Raw genomic sequence first — 23,499 nt, forward strand, 5'->3', positions numbered from 1 at the left:
CTTCCTTGCTCTGAATATGGCTTGATCTCACCCAAGATTATAATAACGTACACTAATCCCTGAACAAAACCACCTGGAAATTACATCCAGCCTCCTAATTTATGTCCGCTCTTTGCTGCGCTAATGAGAAACTCTACTAAATTACTTGTCTTAGTGTCGTTTTGCTCAGATACAATAGCATCCATCTTTTAGCCAACAGCAGGAAACGCCAACTAGCTAGATACACCGAGGCGGGGAGCTACAAAGTACCAGTAACTGTGTACAACTACGGGATGGCTCCCTGTTTCCTGCACCCCTATTCCCGGAACAGTGCTGGTAGGAAGGCAGACCTGAAAACCCTCCTAAAAATCCATGCCCATACCTTAATTTGTCCCAGACCTGGCAAGGTAATCCCTCGGCTGTTCTAGCCTGGGCCTAGAGCAACACCAAGCCTACTGAACCCCAAGCTGGCTTCATAACAACAGTTTACTTTTGCTTTAAATAAAACTGCCAAGAAACTTGTCCATTGTAAAACAGCAGCCAATTCTGATATTTAATGAAGTATATCAGCTCACGGGAAAACAAAATAGTGAGTAGGTCTGCGCCTGCGTGTTTAATTTATTGGTCCTATGCTTAACCTCACTACGGCAAAAAATACAAATGACATAGGTTGTGTTGTATTTCACAGCACAAGCTTCTCATCTCTGCAGCTCTCAAGTGAAAGACAGTTTTAGAAGCTTCACTTCTTAAATGAAACAAGTTTAAATATAAAACCAAATAAAACCACCCGTAAAGTGTCTCATACTGTGTCATCTCAATGTTTTTAATTTGCTGCAATGTTTTGCAATAGGTGTGCATAAAAGCACTGTAAAATTTACAGGATGGAAGCTAGATGCTTTCACCCACATGGATAGGGAGTTTGTGGCAGCTTCGAGCACGATGAAAAGCACAAGAGATGTTTGGGATTGTGAAGAGAGGTTTATAGCAACATTTCTGCTAAAATTATCTACAACAGAACACTGAGCGCACTTAGCAGTTTAACCAAGTCATTAAGACCTGCCGAATAAAGGCAGTTCCTCTCCTAGAAATATTGTTTCAAGCTCACCACGTGACAAGAGCTGACATCTTTTGAACCACAGACTTTTTTTTTTTTTTGTCCTAATACGCCACATCATAATAGCTGCCTTACAGGATTTATACATGACACAGGCACGTGTATGACATCAGAAAATAGTTGTTACAACCCTGAATTTAATAACACTGGCCCCCACTTAAGCACGCAAAAATCCTTTCAGTGGCCCGCTCCTTTAAAAGGTGTATTTAAGTATAGGTCAGTCATTGTCCCATAATTAAGATGTGATTTTGGTAACCCCACAAAAAAATTATTTCTGTATTTGTCATCTAGTACCACTGTATCTTCATGTTGTCACTGCAGCAGTTTTATTATGTACTGTCATAATTAGGCATAATTAATCTCCGAAATCTAAAATACCTAGATATAGGAGTGCTCTTTTGGATTATGTTCCCAAATGGATTTTAAAACACCTCTTTAAACTCCAAGTGGAAGCTGCTTCTACTTTCAGAAATCAGAATTTCCTCTCAGGGACACAGATGAAGAAATCCAGACCTTTAACTCCCTTCTTACAGCTCTATTTCCAATTCTACACAAAAGCTTAATGGCTCACTCATGAACAACTGTCAACAGGGAGGAATAAAATGTATGTTATCAGGATTCCATTGGCAGTGCAAGTTAAAGATCTTTAAAGATATTGCAAGAGAAAGGAACAACACTGTTTGTGTTGTGGATAAGAGATTCTCTATTTATGATCAAATATATTTTGGAACGCAACAGCATTTATAGCAAACTTTTATTCAATAGTTTAAAAAGTGTATGGAAATTTTCATGAACAAAGAGTTACTCAGTGGAAAATACCTTTGTTTCCCCCTTAAAAAGTTCTTCTGCAAGAACATCCATTAAATGCATTTACCTACAGTAATCAGTTTTAAAATGCACGGGTATTTTTGGATTTCTTGTATACACATATAGCATTTCCATAGTTAAGAAGCTATTGTCCTGAGCTGTGTATGAAGAGACATTATTTAAACTACCTAGTTACAGGACATTTATATAATTGACAACAAGCACAGAACAATTTATAGACTTTAAACATTTAATGTGCCTTTTCATCAAGGAAGGCAAATGGTAACTGTAGGACTGCTTAACACCGTGAGCGTCAATTTAGTATCATGTATTTAGATCTGCAGTATAAAGACACACACAAAACATGTTTGTGGAGTACATTTCGTTACAATAAACCAAGCTTGTATTCCATCATCATGTGTGGTTCTCCCATAACCTCACTCTGTGAAGGATCTGGAAAAAAAAAAAAAAAAAAGGTCGACAACATGAGGCTTTTACCAAGCTACAAAGACCAACAATAACTAGGAACATGACCACATTTCTTCCTTTTTTTCTTCAAATCTAATGCTTAGTGCAACAGTTACTCGACTTGATTTTTGACACTGTAGGTCTGTAACTCATAAGTCTCTATCCAAAGCAATCATCAGATACCAAATACATCTGTAGTGGAACAGTGTTTCGTAAGGACACGCACACTTCAAGTAAAACCAAGTAGTTCTACAGAAGCACAGTCTCCTATAGCCTGAATCTCAAGGCTGATCCAGTTTTGTGTTTAAGAGAACTCAAGTCTACTGAAGTTTTTCCTTGTAGGTGGCCCACATCTCTTTCCAATGCAACTTCTCTGTACGACAGGAGCTCACACGCCAGCCCTTCTGTTATTTGGACATACTCGTGGTTGTTGTTCTCCACCTAACCACCTAGTTTCACAGAAATTCTATGCCCTTAACCGTCTGAGATTTCCTCCATTCTGCAAAGTATGGTTGACATCAGCCACTGTACTCAAAGGTTATCAAGGAATGTGCAGAGGACACAAGAGATACTGACAGTACATTTCCATACAAAAAATAAAAATAAAAAAAAAGCCAAGGCCAGAAAAGACCGTGACTGCACTGTGGAAGAAATATACCTTTCTTTACAGGTGTATCAGAGTGTCTTCCTTCCATAAAGAAGGCATATTAATGCCTTTGATTCCTCCAGAGACACCAAAATTATCTAATCCAGCCCCAGCTGATAAACAGAACCTTTCCAAAAACATTTAACCCACCCGTTCCTTAGTGCTCTATAAATATGTAACAGCTTCTTGTGAGCAATGGTAAATAACCAAATTCCTATAATTTATGTTTGACATTTTTCTGCCCCCTGAACCACAATAACCTAAGAGTCCTTCCCTTGCTCCCTGTAAATCCATCCCAGAAAATAATCCCAGATTTACCTCATACCTCTAGATTCCCACTTACCCCTCCATTATTTCCAGTTTCCTATCTCCCTGGCCCTTTCCATTCTTCAATCCCACCTCAAAATACCCTCTGCATCCTTCCATGTCCTTAACTACCAGCTAGAAAGAAATAACTTTAAAACTATTTTTCCAAATTTACTCTATTCCACACATACTGTCAGTCAGTAATCCACCACACAACTGCAAACTGTTGAGATAATTTGAGGGACCCTTCCCCCTGCCATATCTCTGGTTCATTAGTTCCATGTCTCTCCTGTAGACTTACTTTCTTTTTAATTACAGAACTTCTAAAAACTTTGTATCTTTGTAACCTCCACCTGTCAAAATCCGCACAAGTAGTTCAAAAGTTTCTGGGGAAACAGGCATACAACATGAGTGCGTAATCTTCTACTCCTTTAGAAATGCAGTCTACAAGCAAATACTGGCTTACTCATTATTTCAGAGTAATTTCCACACAACTAGCAGCTGAATCACATTTATTTCTCCTTCCCCTATCACTTCTTTACCTTTAGGAATTAATTTTTTTTTCTTTGTATTTTGTGCATTTAATTCACTTATTCCATAGCAGCAAAGAACTTCACAGTTCCCAAATTTTACCTTTAAATGTTTCCATAACATTGAAAACAGAATGTATTTACCATTAAGGATATCCTCAAAACTGATGCATTCATCATTTCCCCTCAGAGTATCCAGTGCTATGTTTGAGCTGTGAAGAAATGGCAGACGCTGGACCTGTAAAAAGACAACAAGAGTTCAAGTTCCTGCAAGTCTGAAACTGAGGGGGTTTATATTTAGATTTTTCAGTCTGAAGTGACTGAGAAAAGTGACAGGCAAAGTCACTTCTTCCTTCAAAACCAACGATGAAATAAGAACTACCAGCACACAGATAGCAAAACCTACCTCACACCACCGTCTTCTATTGTTCCTCTCTGTTTTGAAAAGAACAGCCTTTCACTAGATTTGTAACTTTCACTGCAGTGTAGCTACTACAGCAAATAGTATAGTTAAAAAAAAGGGTGGTTGTTTTTTTTTTCTCCTCCTCTGTTATCACATAAAGCTGGGGAGGCTCACTGCAACAAGCACATCAACACCCTGAGGGAGTGTTTGGAAAGTTTCCTACGTCTCTGACACAAGTCAGGAATCTAAGCAAAAGAGCTATATTGATTTTCACACCTAAACATAATCCTCCTTGCAATTAATCTAAATAATAATTATTTCTCTGTTCTCCACCAATTCTTAAGCTTCAAGTCCACTGCCGGTTACTTTCAACACCCTCTTCTGTACCCTCCACCCACAGTATTACAAAAAAAATTTCAAGTGGTACACACAGCATTCAGATCCTAAATATTCCGAGAATGGCATATCTGTACTTAGAATCACATTCGCTACTAGTAGTAATACTGCAGTTATACCATGAACATATTTTACAACCATAAAATTATCATGTAGCTATCTCTTCACACACAAAATATGTCAAAGATTTCCATAATCAGTACCGGTACAATTGTCAGAAGTTCAAATACACTATTCCAGTAAATATTTAAGAAAAGTGAAACTAAACCACAAGAAAATGTGTATATCTAACATGAAGCTGGGAGTGAAAAACCTTCTAATGACCATATTCCCCCATGCATCCCCCAAGACCACCTGTGAAACACACTTAGCAGGATATCCTCACCTGCCTCATTTTCTGCCATGTGCTAACATCAGTTAGGAAGAAGATTTTTCCCTGTAAGACCTCACAGCTGAGATCAAGGGATGTTTTCATACATCCTGTCTGACTTTCAAATCTTCAGGACCAGTAATTTCTGCCAAGTTCAATGTAGCTCACTGTGGTTCAGGAGCACCTGATTCACGGGAAGGGAATATAAAATTGCTCCAGCTCACTTGGAAAAACAGCTCTTAATAGCTTGACAACTTCAACAAGCCAAAAAAAAGTTTACTAGGACCAATGAGCTTTCTATGCTTCCTAAGGGACAAAGTCAGCCTCCATCCAGTTACTTTCCATCCTAGGAGACAAGAAGGAAAAGGAGACAGACTCAGCTTCCTAATTAAGAGTTAAAACCTTTGAACTTAACTCCCTGTAGACGTCCCAGACCTTACAAGAAAGGCTGTGGAACAATAATAAGCACATAGCAAATTCTCTGCTTCAGCTTTCACGTTACCTCTTTATCCACTCCCAAATCACTACCTGCTTCGGATCCCTAAGTCTTTGCCCTACAGATGCAGAGACTCCTTCCCATGAAGGTCATACGTTCTACAGAGAAGTATTAATTTTAGGAATTAATACTCAATTCCTCCTGCTTTTCTCTGAAGGCTTACAGGAAGCTAGTCCACAGAAAAGCTAGAGCAGTTAACACTTCACCAAGTAACCAATAAAGGAACAGCAGCTGAAAGGCTTTAGCATATTGACTGTTCTGGAAACTATTAATTGCAATATTTGGTTGGTTCATTTTAATAAAAGCAGTCCAGTGAAATAATTTCTTTTGGAAACAAAGTATTTCAACAAAGAAAGATGTCTCTCGGAAAGCATGTTCCAAGATAAAAATTTTTTCAAGTGGTTTCAGTTTTACCAGTTGGATAAAAATGCCTACCTGTTTCACTGCTCTGAATTCCATCTGCAGCTTTAAAGGTGCGTGGAGTCCTTGAATATTTCTCAGCGTAGCAAAGTTTGTTTTATCTTGATTTAACTGGAACTATCACAAACAACATTGATTTTTATTTTAGAAAAAGTTACTTTCAAGTACAGCCATAGAAGAGATTTGTGACATCCTACTTAAATGAACATGCTTATTAAATTTACATGCAAAAATTCAGTGATCCTGTCATATGTGTCTCAAACATACATGGCAGTCAGCGATGCAGTAATATTTGTTTTATGAAACTGAAATCACTTTTTGCTGGATTTTATTACAAATCAGTATAGTAATTTTATTTTGTTATTTCTGACAATCAGGACATGTAACACCACCAAGTGGTGTAGTTTTGCACTACTTTACATTACTACAATATTGTGAGCACGAGTTGGAAGCTAAGTCTGGTTTAAAGGAAGAACACAAACTTCGACAGCCACAATTGAAGTTATTGTTAGTCATCAAAGACTCTACTTGAAAACACTTGAAATACTTCTTTTCTGATCAAGTAGGAAGACAGAGCACCACATATATTCCTTATGACTCCAAAAAGCAAGAGAAAGCTCATAATTTTACCAACTGCTCTAAAAGTGATCAGTAAGACAAAGAATCTATTTAGTAGAGGGTTCTTTTAATGAAAAAGTGCTGGCTCATGAATACTGAAGTACAAAAAAGTAACTTATACTTAATGTTAAACTTAAGCTCGAGTAATCCAGTCTCAAATTTGGCTTTTATAGTAGTGACTACCTGCCTGTAATGTTGACACAATACAATATTGTAAAGTAAAACAAAAAATACAAATCTCTTATTTTAAAACCTGTACTCAAACACCATGACAAAAGCCCACTAGTATGAGAATATCATCCCGTTTATGTGAAGGGATCTCAAAAACCAACAGGAAAATACAAGTCAAAGACATAACATGCCTTGTCTTCATAACAACCTATATTGACTGCTCTTCAAAAGTTCGCAGAAAATACTATTTATAGGCCTCATCCCAAACTTACAATTCCGGTCACATTATTTTTCCATTTCCACTTTATTTTATAAAGATAGGGGTCCTTATCTGGGTAGCAGCAAGATTTGGTTTCTGCTAGTCCTACCTGAATAACCTACCATTTACGGCAGTAAAAACAACCATAACTATCTCAGGCTAAGATAAGTCTTTTCCCATTCAAATGTACACGAAAATAATTCTTAGATAAACTGGCCATAAACTTACAGAAAAATTAACCAAATATGTGGAAAAAACAATTTAAAAGTTTCACATACATCTTAGGGGATCACATTGTCTGTTTTAATTATTTCTGTGCATTTTTTGTTTCTCTCTAGCATGTAATCTTTTAATTATGCAGGTTTTATACAGCAAGAACAGAGTTAAAAACTAAGTTAGAGCAGTCAGTCATAAAAAAAAAATCAACTGACAAATAGCTCAAACATTTACAGTGTTTAGAAATAAGCTCCTTTTAACTCAAGACAACACTAGCTCAAGACAACAGTAGCACTGGTTAGAATTAGAATACGTTACACATTACATTCAGACCTCGTCATGCTGATTAGCTTAGGCATTTGGAACATTATATCCAAATACTGCCTTTGCTTCAGGACATTTTATTACATCAAATCGTCTGTGCTGACAAAACAGGCACCAGAGAGAAGATTCAGTTCAATGAGCTATTTAGCCAAGGCTGTCAGTCTAGTCTCCCTTCACCTTCAACCTATGGTCCACAGACCACTCTTAAGCGGCCCACGAGTGATGACTAGAGCTGGACAAGATTGCATACACTTACGACAAACTGCATGTGTAGAATTTCTAGGTGGGATCAAGTAATTTAATTAAAAGTATTTATGTGTTCACGGACTGAGAGTCTGGAAATGAAGATATATGGTAAACCTATAGACAAAATGGGAGCATCAGCCTTCCAGAAGTGACAGGTGTGCCCCCCACCTAACCATAGAGGCTGCATACACAACTAGCTTAATAACTTTTAGATGACTAAACCTTACTAAGTAAATCCCTACTTGGAAGCCCACTTACATACTTGAAATAGAGAGATTCACAAGTGGGAGGTTAACATTGAACAAATTTGCCAGCAATCTTATTTGTATAAATAAAATGTTATTCCTGTTGAACACCTTTATTCTGTTAAAGGCAAGACCCTGCTCATTGCTTGTTACTGCACAAAGCAGCCCAGGTAACCACATTGTTAAACTTCATAATTAGTTAAGAGTGAAGATGGCTACATTTGATGTTATACTTACATTTTTTTCTGACAACTCCAGTGGGTGGCTGGGCAACAATTCATTTTTCACACTTGTAAAGCTAGAAATACAAGTAAAAAAATTGAACTTCAAATTAATCAGGATATTATTTTTTAAGTTGCATTCCAAAACTAATCTCAGATACAAACATCAACCCACAGACATGCATAATTAGCACAGTTTGAACTACCAAAAAGCTTAATAGTGAAGCAGCAAATAAGACATCCAACTACAGCACTACTAGAAGAAAAGGAATTTAAATTTCAGGCATCCTTTTTTCTTTATGTTTGACAAAACAGAATTACAGCTTTTCTTCCTTGACCCCCTTCAGAAATAGAGAAATATATTAATAAATGAAAACGTCATAAGTTTAATTATGTCCAAGCTACATGGTATCTGATTTTAGAAGTCTCCAAGCTTTTGCAACCGAACATTGTACACACAACTATGAGTGAGGGGGGGAAGGCATTACCTGCATTTTAAACTCTATGAACTTATTTTAGATTCATTACCCAACACATGCACATAGTTTTGCGCTCATGTAAAATGGCAAAACCCAAAACCACTATTTTTACTGTATTAACTTTACTTTTTGCACCAATGCTGAAATTAACCATTTCCCACAGCGCTATTACACACTCATATACATGTGTATTAAAACTGGCATATATTTCATAATTATTAATATTTTGCCATCTCTTTTCTAAAGAGCAGTATCACACAGGTGAAAGTCCATTAATATTATCGACTACTTGAAGTGATGTTTCACAGAAAATTCACGCTTGAAAGACAATCTGATTAAATACATACACTTCAGGCTACAGCTGTTGCAATACACCTTCCAAGAACCTTCTTTAAAAAGCCAACATTTAACACATACTTTCTTCCTATATCTGAAGTTCAACACTGGCTACGGCACAATTCAACAACAAAAAGTAAAGTATACCCTCTACGCAGAAGATCATGACCTTCAAATGGTCCTGAAGCTGAAAATTCCGTAAGCGGGACACTATCCTTCAGCAGATAAGAAGTGCCTCTGGAATTCTGAAACAAAAAAAGTGAGGATTACTTTAACAGAACCAGACCCCTTTAGTATGGGCCATTAGGCCAGGCAAATGAAACAAAGTGCTCACAGACTCCTTACACCACATGTACAGGCCCTACACTTAGAGAGTCTTAAAAAAAACAAAAAAACAACAACAAAAAAATAAACCCCACACTAAATTAGAATACTTTCAGAGAGTCTAATAACAGTTAAAGGTACTGATAACACATTTTCTGGATCTGGCTGAAACAGTTAAACTTGCAATTACCCCTTGTTCATTCCCACCCTGAGCTGCAGGGATGGAAAGGAAGACGGTGGGTCATGCTCAGCTGACAGGACAGAAAGGAAGAAGTGTCTGTACTTCAATACAGACACAATCAAGTAAGATCGAATTAATTTTATACATGGTTTAAGGCTGCCCTAAAAAGGACAAGGGGTATTCAAGTGGTCTAGTATGCCAGTTAACTGAAAGAGCAAAGGAAAAACAGTAAATTGTAGCAGAAGACCAGAAAAACACACCTCCACAGACTTACTAAGTAAAGCCTTCTTAACCCAGACCACTAATTTCATGCTAACCTGCCCGATTTTATTGAAGTGATTTTAAGATTGTTCATACAAATTGCTCCACCAATAGGCCAATGTATAATAAATTCTAAAAGGTGACAGCAATAATCTCTGGAAGGTTACAACGATGAGCTGCTCAGTGCAGGCGTTTCCTCCAGCAGCACTGTCAGATCCAACAGAAAATTCATGCTTACAGTTAAGTTCTTTTGTACTAGCATGTTAACTGCCAATAACCTAATAGCTATTAAAAAACCCTAAAACACCTGTTATTACATGCATATAAAGCATCTACAAACTAACATACTCAACACTGACCAGACCTCTCCGAGTCTGCTGTAGATGACAGCATTAAAGAGGTACCTTACCTGGAAGATGTGACGCGAGGGAAGATCAAAGTGAAAGTCAAACGTAAGGAGAAAACCGTGAAACACTCCCAAAAGGTAATGCTCTCAAGCCACGCCAATGCCCAGTCCGCCTTAGGTGGCCACGCCGCTGCCACCCACCACAAAGGCTGGAGGCACGACCTCCCGCGGCGAGAGCCGTCGCGCTGGCTGCGGCGCAGGAAGCCGCCGGCTCCGGGAGGCTGGGGATTACCGCGGCTCTCGGCCTCCCCGTCCCACCCCGCTCCCAGGAGAAGGGCTTTAACCGCAGCCGCGCACCCTTCGCGCCTTCCCGGCCCCGAGCGCTCACGAAGATGCCTAGCGGAGACCGGCCGGCGGGGGGGGACCAGGGACGCCTCTGACACGGTGAGGGCCCCCGACCCGACAGCACGAGCGCCCGCCATGGCGGCGCCGGACCCCCGTGACTCAGCACAGCCCCGGCGCCCCTCGCCCAACGGCCGCCACCCCCGGGAATCCCAGCGGCCCAGCGAGGGAGCCGGGTACATAGGCGTACAGCGCGCCGGTCCGCCCCGCTCCAGCGCCGGGACAACCCCAGCCGGCGCCGCCGCCGGCCCGCACTCACCATCTTGGCCCCACAGGCGCAGCCACTTCCGCCTCCTCCGCCTCCTTACTTCCGCTCCGCCCCCCACCCGCCGCTGCGTCAGACGCAAGGCGGGAACAGCGCCCCCAGGCCTCCCCCGCCACCGGCCGCGCGGGGAGGGGCGGGGCCGCGCGGGGAGGGGCGGGGCGCCGCAGGGGGCGGGGCTGCGGCTGCCCGGAGGCGGGGGTGGTTGATGGCGGCGGCCCGGCCGTGAGGCGGTGTGAGGAGCCGGGGAGGGGGCCCCGGCCCTGTGCCCTTCTTGGCCATGGCTCGCCTGCTTCCAGGGCTGTTGCTCGTAGACTGGCCGCACTGTTCCCACGTGCCGGCAAACCCCAGCTGTTTTGTTACCACCCTGGCCCCAGGCAGGAGCTGGAGTTGACCAATGGCTTCCCACAGTGCCCGGGGCGGCCATGTTGCCGTGTCGGGTGGGGAGTGCTTTTCTTGGTCAAACCCATCCTGCTGCCTGCAGGCAGCAAAAGCAGAGAGCTCGCGTGACCCCAACAGCGTCACAGCACTGACAGCCTGAGGTAGAAAAAGGAGGCAGCGATGGTTGCTGAGGTACGCACGGCCCCGGGCGCTGGGCCAGCCCCAGCGCCTCCCTGGGCAGCGCCGTGCGGGCGAGAGGTGTTGGGGTGCGCTGCTCTACCAGGGACCTCGGGCTGCCCTCGGGGCCCTGGCCTTCAGTCAGTCACTGACAGGGACGGGCCTGCAGCAGGTTAATCTTTGGAAATGAGTTTTGAGAACGGTGGATAAAAGCTGCTGTGTTAGTAGGCAGGTATTAATAGCCACAATAACAGTATGGTAACGGATTTAATGTTAGCTTACGCTTAAAGAACTTTGAAAGACTTTCTGACAATCATGAGAAAGTTTTCCACAGATTTCGATGCATCGCTCCAGATGTGTGTCTTTACATATTTCTTCTGAGACCTGTAGCACATTCAACCCTTTAAGATTTTGCCCCAAATTGCCCTGCTGCTACAAATGTCATACGTGACAATTAAACACCACATCCTGCACAAAAAATGATGTTTAAATCGGAATTTTGCATATGTTTTAATGGCACAATCAGCTTTGGAAAAAAATTACTGAAAAAATCATAGGCTTTATACTCTGTTTCCTCTTTCTTGGGCAAAATCAGTTCACCACTTTAAAAAAAAAAACATTCTCAAACAAAGTTGTGGCCCTTTGTATTCAGGCTTAAAGCAAAGACTTCAAAAGAATGAGAATGGAGGACTGGGTTTTGTTAAACCACTTTTAGGAAAACGGGTACCACAAAGGTTTCTCTGATCTTATAATGGGTACTCGGATATTGTGGTGCTGGATTCATTATTATAGAATAGACGTGAATACAAAAAACAAATGAAGTTCCTGTTTAACTGCAGCTTACAGAAAAAGCTAGGTTTGTCACTAAATGTATTTATTTATTGACTGAGTTTGTTGATCAGGATATGACTGTAGAGATGAAACATCTAACTTTCAAAGTCATTCTTGCAGGACACAGGGTGCAATCACTCCATGTACATTTTTGACATCACTGCAATCCACAGTCTAGGCTGCATAACATAAAAGAACATGCATTGCAAGAAAGATCTGGTTTTCCTTTAAAGCCTTTCACGCTAGGGAAAACTTCTAGACATAAACACAAATCACACACACATGTTCTCATCAAATTACTAAGTATTTTAAATTGGAGCAAGGCTTGATTTCTTTCACAACCAGCTTTGTTTTAATGATTTTACAGTGAGTATCTCAACGGTGGATGACTGGAGTAGTATCTCATTCCTCTCTGCAACCCCGCTGCAAGTTAATAGGAGTTATGTGAGCAACTGTTGGGCTGACCAAACCTTTGATCAGAAACGAGGGCATGTGGTGAGCGATGAGTGCTCTGACTGCTCAGAAGCAGTAGCTATGGCTGCCCTCTCTGTGGCAGATGGTATCAAGGCTGCCCCAGCACCGGGCTCGCCGGAGGGCGGACGGGAGCCCACAGGCACAGCCCCAGGTGCAGCAGCCCTGGCACGCAGGGCCCTGTGTGCTGAAGCCTGCCTGCCTGCCAGGGATGCAGGTCTGGATAGTCTGTCTGAAGGCATCTTCCAGGCTGATGGCAACAGGGTGGGAAGTGAGATGCAGTGACTGCGGTTGCTAAAGAGGCCATTCTTGTGTGTGGACGCTCTTTTAAGAGTATGTGGATGCTCTAAAATTAGTGTGAAAATAACTAGCGCTCCTCTAAAATGATTACTTCTGTAAAGTTAGGATGATGACTTTCACATGTTGCTTTTAAAGATAACCTGCAAATTATTTTTTTTTCCAGAATGATTTTTTTCATCATTTTGTGTAGAGAAGGTCTTAAATGCATGAATGTTTTAAATATTTTCCGGATGTTTTTTACCTCAGCATTTTTGGAATGTCAAGTCTGGTCTTTTTGGTTTACGTGGGGGACTTCACTGAGGTTTCAAGCAATCTTTAGACCATGGATTCTTTTATCTTTTCGAAATGAGGAAAGTGTTTACTCTTTAAAAAAACTCATACTGTTTCAAATGCTCTTTTAGCAGTTAATTTGGTATTAACAAACATAAAACCTCATTAAACAAAGTTTTAGACAGTCTGACTTAAAGCAAATTCCTGTTTCAATTACTTAGCGTTTTCTTGCCTGGATCCTAGCATGGCATCATTTCAGGAGAGGTCTGTACGTTTCCCACTGAAGCCTTCGGGAGAGACTTCCTCAGTGGACTCGAAACTTGTCATGACGGAGGCACAGCATGGCTGGCAGGGCAAAGGCTGCCACGTACCGGCCTCCTCTGCCCATGGAGGAGGTGGTCTACACAAGCCAGCTCTCTTCTGGGAAGTCTACTGCTACGTTAAAGCAGGTTTTGAGCTAATATACCCTGCCTTTCCACTCAATTAAATGGTACTTTTTACCTCTCCCATTCCCAGAGCTTTTCTGTGTATAGAGAGAAGGAAGATAGAAATACCCATTGATTTACACCAACAGTCCTACTTAGTAATAGCAAAAGGAGTATGTTGTCCAAGGAAACTTGCCTTTGTATCCACGGTTTTTAGTATTGATGCAGCTTTGTCACTTTTCAAAATATAATTCCTTTGACGTATCAGTGGGCAATCTGTTCTGAGTACGTGAACCTCTATCAGAAGAAAACCTTTATCCTGTGGGACTGGGAAACTCTTTCACTGGTTTCTGTCAACAGCCAGTTATAACCTGTTAAAGTGAAAGTACTTTTTATTTGTTTTTAATCAAATCAAATAAACACATTTTCTTTGATCTTTAAGAAGTCCTTTCTTGTTAACTTGCTTTATACTTTTATGTTTTGGCATTCATTGTAAATCTAATTATTTAAAAAGTTATTTTGTTTTAAATTATTAAACCTTTTCTGAATTTAAGATAAACAGGGGCATGTTTTGTTAAAGATTAAAAATAAATTTCACACAAAACTGCAAAACGTAGCAAAGATAATAATGTGTAGGCGTCAGAGTGTTCCAAAACAAGACTCTCTAGGGGCTCTTCTGAACACACGGCTACGTTAAAACCATGTTCTGAAAAGGCTCAGGAAACCCCTGACTCTAACCCACCCTTTCCTGAAGCTGGTGAAAGTATTTAGAAAAAAAGTTACTGTTGCAGGGAGGAGAAAAAAAAAAAAAAAAAAAAGAATCTCACATATTGCTGAAGCAGATGATTTTTTCCTGTTTGTTTACCAGCAAACTCTACGGCTCGCAGGATTTTCTCGAGGCAAAACTTGCCCATCTTCAGCATTCAAATGCAGCGAGCAGTCCAACAGATGACCAAAAAAGTGCATTGTTATCTCTCTATGAAACGTAAACTTTCTTAACATGCTGTAGCATCCAGTGGGGAAATAATACCGACAATCCCTCGTTTCATTATTTTATTTATAAGTCATTAGTTAATTTTAAGTGAAAGATAGTGTATCTGTAGAAGTGTCTTCTGTTCCTATTTTGGTAGGTCAAACGAGGGATGCCGGTTGTCTTCTAGTCCAAGTTACATACTTGGATTAAAAAGAGGTCTTCGTTGTCTTGAAGCGGTGACTTATTTTGTAGCTCGTCCGTGCCGTTGTACGTCTCGGATTGGTACCTACCCTTTCTTTATTTGTAGTAATCCGTTGCTCGGGCTCCGGGAACCCTGGGCTCCTCGTCCCTTCGCGGCCCGAGGCAAGGAGGAGGCTGTAATGGGCAGAGCCAGGCGCTAGGGGATGCTCAGCAGCCGGGCACCCCGCGCCCGCCGTCCCCCCCGGCGCTCGCCGGCTGCCTCTCCTCAGCCCAGCTGGGAGTCGGGGGCTTGTGCCTGATTTTGGGTACTTCGCTCGCAATGCTGTGAGAATTACGAAGAAAACAGGGTTGGAAGACAAAAAGCAGTGTATATGCAACAGCTGAAGCTACACGGGCGGTACCTGGGGGAATGCCGGCAGGAGTGTTTCCCTATTAACGGCTAAATAGCTATTTACAGTAAACTCTATTACTTCCTTGTGATCATATAATTCTTAAACTAATCCTTCAGCCTGAGCCCAATGTCTAACCTATCCGGTGTTCCTGTAGTCAGGATCTCACCGCTCCATAAATTCTTTTTTTGGCACTGAAAACAAGTCCCTCCTGAGAATTCACAGTAAAAACATTCTTGTCTTCCCCCTTAGCCTGGAGTGATTTGACTCCCAGAAGCATAACAACCCTGCACATATAGGTGAGACTAAGAGCACGTTTCCTGTGAGAGTGTCTTCCTAAGGGAAACCTTGAAAATAATTAATAGTAGTCACAGCTGAAAGAATTGAATGGAACATTACTTCCCATTCCTGCTACTGTGCAGGGAAAAAAAAAAATCACCCAAGAGTTTGCCAAAATGCCTAGCAGCAGAAGGGGAGTCTGAGACTGCTCTGACTCATAACCATATCCATTAAGCAGCAAGATAATCAGAAGTCACCTTAATTTCCACTTACAGCTGAAGACAATAAATGAGCCAGTAATCACCAAACTGAAAAGCTGGCATTTTGCACAGAAAAGACATTTTCAGCAAAAATATATGCATCACTAAAAATAGTGTTTCTTTTCCCTGTAAGAAACTGTCAGCAGATATTTTTCTCCATGTGCTTTTTCTGTCGTTTTAAAAACAAAAGTGTGACAAAGCTTCTGATGCAACCACAATGTGCTCCTTAAGAATGCCATCGTTAGTCACAGGGATGGCATGGTGATGGCTGGCTTAGAAACAGTTAAGGCTCAAATCTTCAAAGGCAATTATGTGTTGAACTGCTCAGGATGTGAGCCAGCTGTGCCTGGGTTTAGCCAGCAAAATCAGAAGTGGGTCCAGAGCCTCCTGAATTTTGGCCAAGCTTGGGCTTAGGTTTGAATCTGATGACTCATTTCTGATAGAAAACTGCCGTTTGCTCGCACATAGGTAAACAGAAGTCGTAGCTTACAGTAAGCAGCTTGTGTGCAGACCCTGACACTTGTAGAGAACTTGCTTGAATTTCAGAGGGTTTCACATGGGTAAAACATTTTCCCATGGAGTGGACTTCACCGAGTCAAGGCTGGAGCAAAACAGCAATGTTGTTTTTGTAGAGAGCTATTACAGTGTTTCTTCAGGAAAAGCTTTTATGAAATTCAATGCTATTATATTGTAAAGGGTGTTGGCAGTTAATTAATTGTTTCTATGGAGAAAATAATGTATTACGAATTTTATTTTTGTTCATTTTCTGGAAACTATGATTATACATTTTCCATGGATAATTTTATTCATACTTCCTTACTGCAGGTTTTCCACACCATGGGCTTAACTTTTTTTGCTCTTTGTATTGCGTCTCTTAATTCTGAGTCTCTACAGCTGCCTGGTTTATGACATGAATTACTTTTTTGTTGTCTCTGTTACATCATGCTCAGCTTTACTGTTGAAAGATGCTGAAAGTGTGCTGCTGGAACTTTGTTTTACAATGAGATTTTCTATTGAGTGTATATAGCATCATTAGGAAATGCTTGTGACAGAAGCTGTCAATGAATTCAAAGAGTGGCAGCCCTATACTTATTAAGTAAAAAATGTTGGAGCAGATAGCTGATACAAGTTTATTTGCGCAAAGTTATTGAAGCACATGCCATTACAGTGTTGTAGAGGTTATTTAACATATTGTTATTTAACATATTGAACTAAAACTAAAGAGAAAGGAAATAAATTAAGTTAATACCATCAGGCAAATTCTCTATTTTTAGTTTCAGAAGAAATTATGAACTCCATTTTTGTAAAGGAAGATTATGAATTGGATTCAGAGTGACCTTCCAGGTTAAAAAAAAATAAAAAAGAAGAAAAGAAAAAAAGGAATAAAGGCAAATATTTTAAAGAATTAGATTTGGGCTGGAACAAAGAAGATGCAAATGAACTGAGAAAACTTGTGTGGTTTCTTCTTCAGAGGGACTTTTTTAAGTTGTAAAAGATTACCGGAAAAACAAACCCCAAGCCGTTTATTCAAAGAAGCAAACAGTCCTGAAAGGGTTTGGGAAATATATACAGTGGACATTTCAAGAGAGACTGTCATATCCTCCTCTGAGAGTAAATTTGTGTGAATACCTTTGTGGTGGAGGATCAGAGTGGGCAGATCAAAGTAATATACGGGCTCAAGGGAGACGAGAAGGGGGAAGGGAGGTCGACACAGGATCACATTTGGATTCAAGGGCTCCTCTTGGCTCACTGAGTCCTGTCCACTGCTGTTACAAAGAGCTGTGCTATATAATTATTTTCATAACATCTTCATAAATTTGCATATTAAGTTAACTTGATCTCATTCCTCTTCATTCTTCCCTGACTGTTCTTATTCTGGGCAGTTGTGCTGGAACCCCATTGCCCGGGTCATGAAAACTTCATGTCTGAGCAGAAATCATTTACAGACAGTTTATACCTATTTGTTCTGGTGGCTTTTAGCTCACATGCTTCTTCCTCTATGAAGAGGACATGAAGCCTCCACACCATCATCTGTTCCTCTGATGATCCCAGTAACCCTTCCCAGAACATGCTCCAGTTTTACAGCTCTTGAACGTGAGTAGTCAGACTTTTGTAGAGTGTTTCAGATGCGGTCACATCAGCGCCTACACAGCTACAGCAATACATTCTTCTAATACAGTTTAGGATCATATTTGCTTTTTTTCATAGTTGCATCTCACTGATGCTTCATAGGCTACTCTCAGGCTTTCTCTTCACCTGAGATCTTTAACTGGCAAGCTCCTAGGTTGCCTCAGAAAGTCTTGTTCTTAATATCTAGTCAATGACCTTGTTTTATTCTGTTACATTTCTATTATTCTAATGTAATCCACGTGTAATCAGTCTGATGTTCCTCTGGTTTGAGACCTCCTGACTTTCTGGGCTACCACTGACTTCAATTAGCATATTCCTACTTCTTGTTGGACCATCAGTTATGAAAATATTAAATAAGACTGATTCTAAAAACAGTCCCTGAGGAAGTCCGATATATCCTCAATCATCCCATTTCAAGGGACTTCATTATAGTCTTCTCTCTGAGTAATATTTTATTCAAATTTCAATTCTACCATTAACGCCCTTCTTCTCCATCTAAAACAATATTTTTCCTTGTGACATTGTATCAAATACTAAACTAGAATTACGCTAGATGAGAGCTATACTTTACTATTTTCAAAACCTCCTTTAGACAATCAAAAAAGGCTTTCATATCGCTTTGACACAGCCTCCTCTTGGAAAAATCCATTTTTCAGTCTATGTTATTTTCCAATTGCCCAAGGTCTAATTAACCTCTCCTTCAAAGTTTATTCTAAAATTATGCATCTTGTTATTGTCAGATTATTGATTCTATTGTTATCTAGAATATCCTTTCCCTCTCTTTCTTAAATATAGCTCCTAGGTGTACCACTAGCCAATAGACAGAACCAATACCAATTTGTAAGATTTATTGAAAATTCTTATTGTAAGATTTGTGATTGCTGTGCTGATTCTTTGAGTATTGGAGGATGAAAATTACCTAGATGATTAAATTTAGGCCATTCAGCTTTTTAAAATTTTTTGCCACCTTGGAAACAGACATTTCTAATTCTACAGATTTCTTCAAAATTGCCGTTCAACCTTGTTATCATGTAGTACCTTCTCTGTTTGAAAAGTGAGGCAGAATACTCATTTTGGGGGGCTCTGCTCTAGAGAGAAACTGGATCTACATGACATCTCATGAACAACTATATCTACATTAAAACTATGTTTATTATTATTTTTTCAAATCTGATTTTCCCTCTAGTTCTGACTAAATCTGATGGTAGTAAAAGCTATAACTTTTGTCTTCTGTTTGAGAATAGTATGCTGACCGTCCTGAAAAGATGAAAAAAAATCCTTTGAAAAAGAGAGGAAGGAAGAGTGTCTGGAGCCTTCTCCTCTGGGATATTTCTGTCTAAAGAGCATAAATAAGGATCATGCCCTAAAAGGTGTGCTGTATTGTAGCTTCTCAGTGCACAAGATTTGGCTGAGGGAGATCAGAATTTTCTTTTTATAGTCATGAGGTGACATGTGGATCTGCTCTATGTCCAAGAGAAACAACTTAGTTTTCATTATATGCTGAGAAGTAGCACTGGGATTGGGTGGTAAGATGTTTCAACTATTCTCTCCCTCAGTATGGGAGATATTTTTGAATATGCTTATATTCTTTCATATTTCACACCTATTTTTATGAATGCAAGACTAAAGCACCAGGCCTCACATGCAGCTACCATGCAGAGGCAATAACTATGCTATGCCAGTGTTGGTCACAAAATTCTTAAAACAAAACATATCCAGTGTGTTTCCAAAGCTCTACAGATCACCATTTTTCCACTCTTTAAATAAAGAAAAGATTATAGACATCAGGTGTACTTTAGCATTTTACATTACCCATACTTAGCTCTGCCTGCCAAAGGTTTGGTTTATTCCTTCAAGCCATCCTCAGATCCAGCCTAAAACATGTGGTTCTGCACTTTTCCTGGTTGATTTTCAAAGACAGACTAAAAATTGCACTCTGTCTTTGAGATATGTACCTGAAAGTCTACGAAATGGAGACCACCAATTCATTCATTAATAATCTCAGTTAGCTTCTTACTAGGCTGACACCGAGAGGCTAACGCATTAATTTACTATGCTGTTCCAATGCCACATTTTCCCACACTTTTCCTTGTGAAGCCTTGTGAAGTTATTCATCCTTCATTTCGTACGCAATGTGCCGTGAGCTCGTGCTTTCTTTAGTCTAATGACAGATATCATGGAAAAAATCTGCTGTTAGTTGATATCTTCATCTGCTCTTCTTCCAGCCACAACTCACACATGTTGTGGGGACTGATAACTTACTGAGTTTGCTATCGCTGAGGTTTCCAGAAAAGTTGCCCCAGATTCCAGAAGAAGAAGAGAATTCCTCTGAATGAAGATTACAGAGATAAGGAGCATGAAATGATGTGTTTGGCTTTCATTCTAGATACACTTATCTATTATTAACCACTGTCTGGCATATTTGAACATAATAAGAAGTGAATGTTAAGTGATAAGAAAGAGAAGAGTAGATTTCAGGATTATTTCTCTGTTCAAATGATTTTACATCTGTCCTACCCCACTTCCTTTCCTAGCATTTTAAGACCACAAGCTACTGAGTTATGATAATAAATGAGTCTTCATAATATTGCTAAAATAATTCCATCATTTGGAAAATGATGGAGAAAGAAACTCAATAAATTTATTGAGAAGTTAAAAGCCACGGCGGGAATCATGGAAGAGAACTCCTTGAGCCTGTATCTGTGCTTATTCACAATAAAATATTAGAGACTATAGCTGTCTTATAGCCAAAGGGAGGATGTTATGTGCTTACACACTGGAATATGAAAGCTAAAAACCAGTTTTCCATTGTCTACCTCTCACATACATTTCTTGCTTCTCTGAGAATTTTCCTGTAGCAAAATGTAACCTGCTGACTTTGCAAAATATGTTATTAACATTTTGGAAGACATTTCCTATTTTCTAGATTAATTCTGTGAACCTAACAGCACCAACTTTTCCTTGAAACTTTGAGAATGGACCTCGAGTCAGTGATTAAGCATGGAGTCATGGCACCTCATTGGGAAATCCACCTTCATTATCAGGTTATCTCTGTGGTCTCTTAATTTCTTTGTTTTTTCCTGAGTGAAGAGCCTTTTGCTTCTGTTCAAACACATATTCCGCCTCGGTTTTCCTCCTTACTAGCAGTGAAATCCATATTACAGGTGTATTTTACAAGGTTTTTTTTTTCTTCAAGCAGGAGAGAAGCAGAAGAGGAAAACAATAAAGACATAAAATAAAGCATTTGCTTCTTGTCATCTAGGTGAAGATTGTACAAAGACTCATTTATAACAGGCTATGAGCCTTAATTACAAAGTTTATAGGTAGGTAATGTTTAGTCCTCACATCGCAGCCTCTTCCTTCCTCTCTAGATCGCTGTTCCTCGGAGCTCACAATGTGTCTGCATTTTCCTAAAAAATCAGTGCATCTTCCTCTCCAGGAAGTGGCTTGTTCTTTTATAGCAAAGCCAATCTTTGTCCTCTTTAAAGGCTGTGTATCCTCTGCTGTCTAGGGACAACACCCCTGAACACATCTGTCTAGACGTACTAGACCCTGCCTTCCCTCTTCCGATACTGAAAAACCGGCATTCCTTTAAAACAGACTTTACAGCAAACTTCATGTGTCCATGCAGATGCAGAACTGTGATTTTGAAGGGTATTTGTCCTTACACACAGTTGTTTTCATAAACATGCCTGTAATGCGAACCATAATTTTTCATAACTAAGCCTGTATGGGTCACTTCTCATCGATTCTTTCCCATGCTAAAAACAAAACCAAACAAACCAAAACACATCATAGTATTTTTTGAGTAAGCTGGACCCTAACATTTCAAAAATAAAGGACAGCCTATTAGTTCCCTGTTGATTCTTTGTGGTCCACTGGTAGGGAATGTGGGGTGTCCTATAAATGTTATTTGATAAAAGCTGAGGCTAGGCACCCTGCTGTTTTTAAGGATCACGCTGAGACGGACTGCTGGTAGGATATGCAGGACAGCAGATTTGTTTATCCTTATTTCTCCGCTCACATCCCTGAGCACACATGGTTGCTGTTTTTGTTTTGACTAATTTTGACTTTTTTAAATGTGAGAAAAGTGGTTAAAATGATGTAATCCCTGTCTGAAGTTGGGACGCGTGTGAAAGAGTGGAAATGCTGACAGGCCTCTGGCTGGAGCCGCGTGAATAGCTGTCCTCCAGGGCTGGGTGCTCTCCTGCCCTCCCAGTCCCATTCATTGCATTGTTCTCAGGGGGGAGGAAACCAGGCGGCGGTGTAAGGAAGCCCGCACGCTTCACACACAAGGGTTCAGTGGGATTGCCCTTGTAGCAGCCCAGAATTTGATGAAAAGCTAGAGTGATATATTTGCTATTCTTATCTGCTTGAATCTACCTCATGGTTTACCTGAGACCCAATCAGTATGGGTTTTAAGCATTTTAAATTACATCCCATCATTAAGATCTGCTGGCAATGACAATGGATTTTGATCATTTTTTTCTCCTGGATTTTACTTATCCTTGAATGCATAGATTCTGCTGCTCCTTAAACTATAGGTCATTTCCTTCCCATGCAGGTTTTCTCTGTTACACAAAGAAAAAAAAAAGATTTTGCTCATTGATATTTGTATTAGTGTAAAATATGCAGGCATCCCAATATTGGACAAGGATCACATTGTGCTAGGCAATGTACATAGAGAGAATGAAAATATAATTTCTACTGTAACATGTTTACAGTGCAAGCATAAGAAAAGTCAAGAGGTGAAGTTTGTAGACCAGCCCTACAGCCTTTAATCTTTTTGTGTCATAGCTGAGTGATGTGGACTTAGAGTGCCCTAGTCATAGACTAAGATGCCCTTGGGGATATAGACACATGCTTATACGACTGTAAGTAATACTGTGGTAGAACATGTGTACATCATCTTTATGCTAATTAAATTAAGTCAGGCTAACTGTAATTCCAGGAAGAATGTCAAAGTGGAAGACATCAGAAGAGAGAGCTGAGATGGGACTTTCTAGAAGCATGGTTAGGAAAATAGACATGGCAGCAGATAATAAGTTGGTAAATTCATTTGCTTTTGGGAGAACTCGATACATTTATATCAATGATAAAGCAGTTGGAGAAGAGTTTTGCTCTAAGATGGATTTTTTCTTTTACTGAACTTAGGCTTGTGGTAGAGGTTCACTTTTGCCTCGCTTGTATATTGCTTCACTTACTGCCTCGCACCTGGAGAAGTAATAATCGCATTGGGATGTGTGGAAAGCTCAGGCAGACAGGCCACCAGTTTTACACACAGGACATATAGTATCTACTAAACATCATATGGAAGAAGTCATGTCTCATTTTTGTGGTGATCTTGGCATTCAAAGAGTGCAGTGCAAATTGAAGAGTACATGGGGTTTGTGCTGTTTAAAGAACTAGCAAAGATCTCTGTGTATGTAAGCAGTCAATATACTTGTCCTAGGACAATTCCAAAGATATTTTTCCCAACTGTCATTCATATTTAACCCAAGTTTAATTTGAACCATTTGTTTTTCATCCAGAAGTTTATTTCTTGGAAGTCATTGGGGCAGCTTTATGACTGTAATAACCTAGTTT

General features: G+C 40.1%; 1 protein-coding gene across 2 annotated transcripts; it reads right to left on the reverse strand.

The window, feature by feature from the left end:
• Window positions 1-1,829: 1,829 nt before the first annotated feature.
• On the reverse strand, window positions 1,830-10,941 carry POMP (proteasome maturation protein). 2 transcript variants are annotated; one of them, XM_087756091.1, is made up of 6 exons: window positions 10,824-10,941; window positions 9,198-9,295; window positions 8,252-8,312; window positions 5,951-6,052; window positions 3,995-4,088; window positions 1,830-2,353 (listed from the first exon to the last, which is right to left on the reverse strand). In XM_087756091.1, exons 1-6 carry the CDS (start codon window positions 10,824-10,826, stop codon window positions 2,286-2,288), a joined length of 426 nt encoding a protein of 141 aa, XP_087612217.1. In that variant the 5' UTR covers window positions 10,827-10,941; the 3' UTR covers window positions 1,830-2,285. The 2 variants fall into 2 exon arrangements, with proteins under 2 accessions (XP_087612217.1, XP_087612216.1); XM_087756090.1 differs by having other exon boundaries at window positions 10,755-10,849.
• Between the last annotated feature and the right edge of the window lie 12,558 nt (window positions 10,942-23,499).

The sequence above is a fragment of the Nipponia nippon genome, unplaced genomic scaffold (genome assembly GCF_047370975.1).
Source record: "Nipponia nippon isolate SJK-2023a ecotype South Korea unplaced genomic scaffold, ASM4737097v1 scaffold_2, whole genome shotgun sequence".
Taxonomy (NCBI): Eukaryota; Metazoa; Chordata; class Aves; order Pelecaniformes; family Threskiornithidae; genus Nipponia; species Nipponia nippon.